We start from the raw sequence: 1,297 nt of genomic DNA on the forward strand, positions 1-1,297 counted from the left end.
AAAAAGTTCTGGGACTGGCTCTCTGTGCATCTTGTATTATGTGTAAACTGTCAATGGTGATTTGTAGTTTTTGGCATTTGTGTCATCTCTGTATAGCCAGGACGTCCCTTTCAACTTTAAAATGATGTTTTTCTCCCTTTTGTGCTCCTCAGATAACTTCAGAGTCAGCCTTGCACATGAAGTTGACGGATGGAGGAAATCACTCAGTGGTGTCTGAATTCTTGCTGCTGGGACTCACCAGTTCTTGGGAGATTCAGATTCTCCTTTTTCTGCTTTTCACAATATTTTACATAGCAAGTATGCTGGGAAATCTTCTGATTGTGCTCACAATCGTCTCAGACCATCACTTACATTCCCCCATGTACTTCTTGCTGGCAAATCTCTCCTTCATTGATACAGGTGTTTCCAGCATTGCAACCCCGAAGATGATTTATGACCTTTTCAGAAAACATAAAGTCATCTCCTTGAAAGGGTGCATTACTCAGATGTTCTTTATTCACACTGTTGGGGGTACAGAGATGGTGCTGCTCATAGTCATGGCCTATGACCGATACATTGCTATCTGTAAGCCTCTCCACTACCTGACCATCATGAGCCTGAGAATGTGCGTTTCTCTCTTGGCTGTTGCTTGGATCATTGGACTCATCCACTCTGTGGCCCAACTGGCTTTTGTTGTAAACTTACCCTTTTGTGGTCCCAACAAAATGGATAGCTTTTATTGTGATTTTCCTCGGTTCATCAAACTTGCATGTATGGACACATATAGACTGGAGTTTCTGGTCACTGCCAACAGTGGTTTCATCTCCATGGGCACCTTCTTCATCTTGATTGTGTCTTACATTTTCATTCTGCTCACTGTTCGTAAACACTCTTCAGGTGGTTCATCCAAGGCCCTTTCCACTCTCTCAGCTCACATCACTGTTGTGGTTTTTTTCTTTGGTCCTTGCATTATTTTCTATGTATGGCCATTCACTACCTTACCCATAGATAAATTTCTAGCCATCTTTGATGCCCTTATCACTCCTTTTATGAATCCTGTCATCTATACATTTAGAAATAAGGACATGAAGGTGGCAATGAAGAGACTGCTTGTTAAGGCTTTAAGTTTCAGGAAGAGTTCTTTCATGCACAGTTCAAGAAATTCAGATTCATTTTGACTGTGCTTGGAAATTAATCTCATATTATAAATCTTTTCAATTTAGTTAGTTTTTAATACCCACGGTGAAATCTCTCCCCGAGGACTCTGTTCTGATCTGGTTCATTCTTCATAGGGAACCCTTACTCTTAAGGATCCTGA

The 1,297-nt window shown here is 41.0% G+C and overlaps 1 protein-coding gene across 1 annotated transcript; it reads left to right on the plus strand.

Annotated features, from left to right (window-relative positions):
• The first annotated feature begins 142 nt into the window (after positions 1-142).
• Positions 143-1,157, plus strand: LOC103608627 (olfactory receptor 4F3/4F16/4F29-like). The gene has a single exon (XM_008593038.1). It carries the CDS (start codon positions 177-179, stop codon positions 1,155-1,157), a length of 981 nt encoding a protein of 326 aa, XP_008591260.1. The 5' UTR covers positions 143-176.
• The last annotated feature ends 140 nt before the right edge of the window (positions 1,158-1,297 follow it).

This window comes from Galeopterus variegatus, unplaced genomic scaffold (genome assembly GCF_000696425.1).
Source record: "Galeopterus variegatus unplaced genomic scaffold, G_variegatus-3.0.2 Scaffold8646, whole genome shotgun sequence".
Lineage (NCBI taxonomy): Eukaryota > Metazoa > Chordata > Mammalia > Dermoptera > Cynocephalidae > Galeopterus > Galeopterus variegatus.

Coding starts and splice junctions, on each gene's coding strand:
- LOC103608627 (XM_008593038.1), top strand. CDS start 177: ATGAAGTTGACGGATGGAGGAAATCACTCAGTGGTGTCTGAATTCTTG.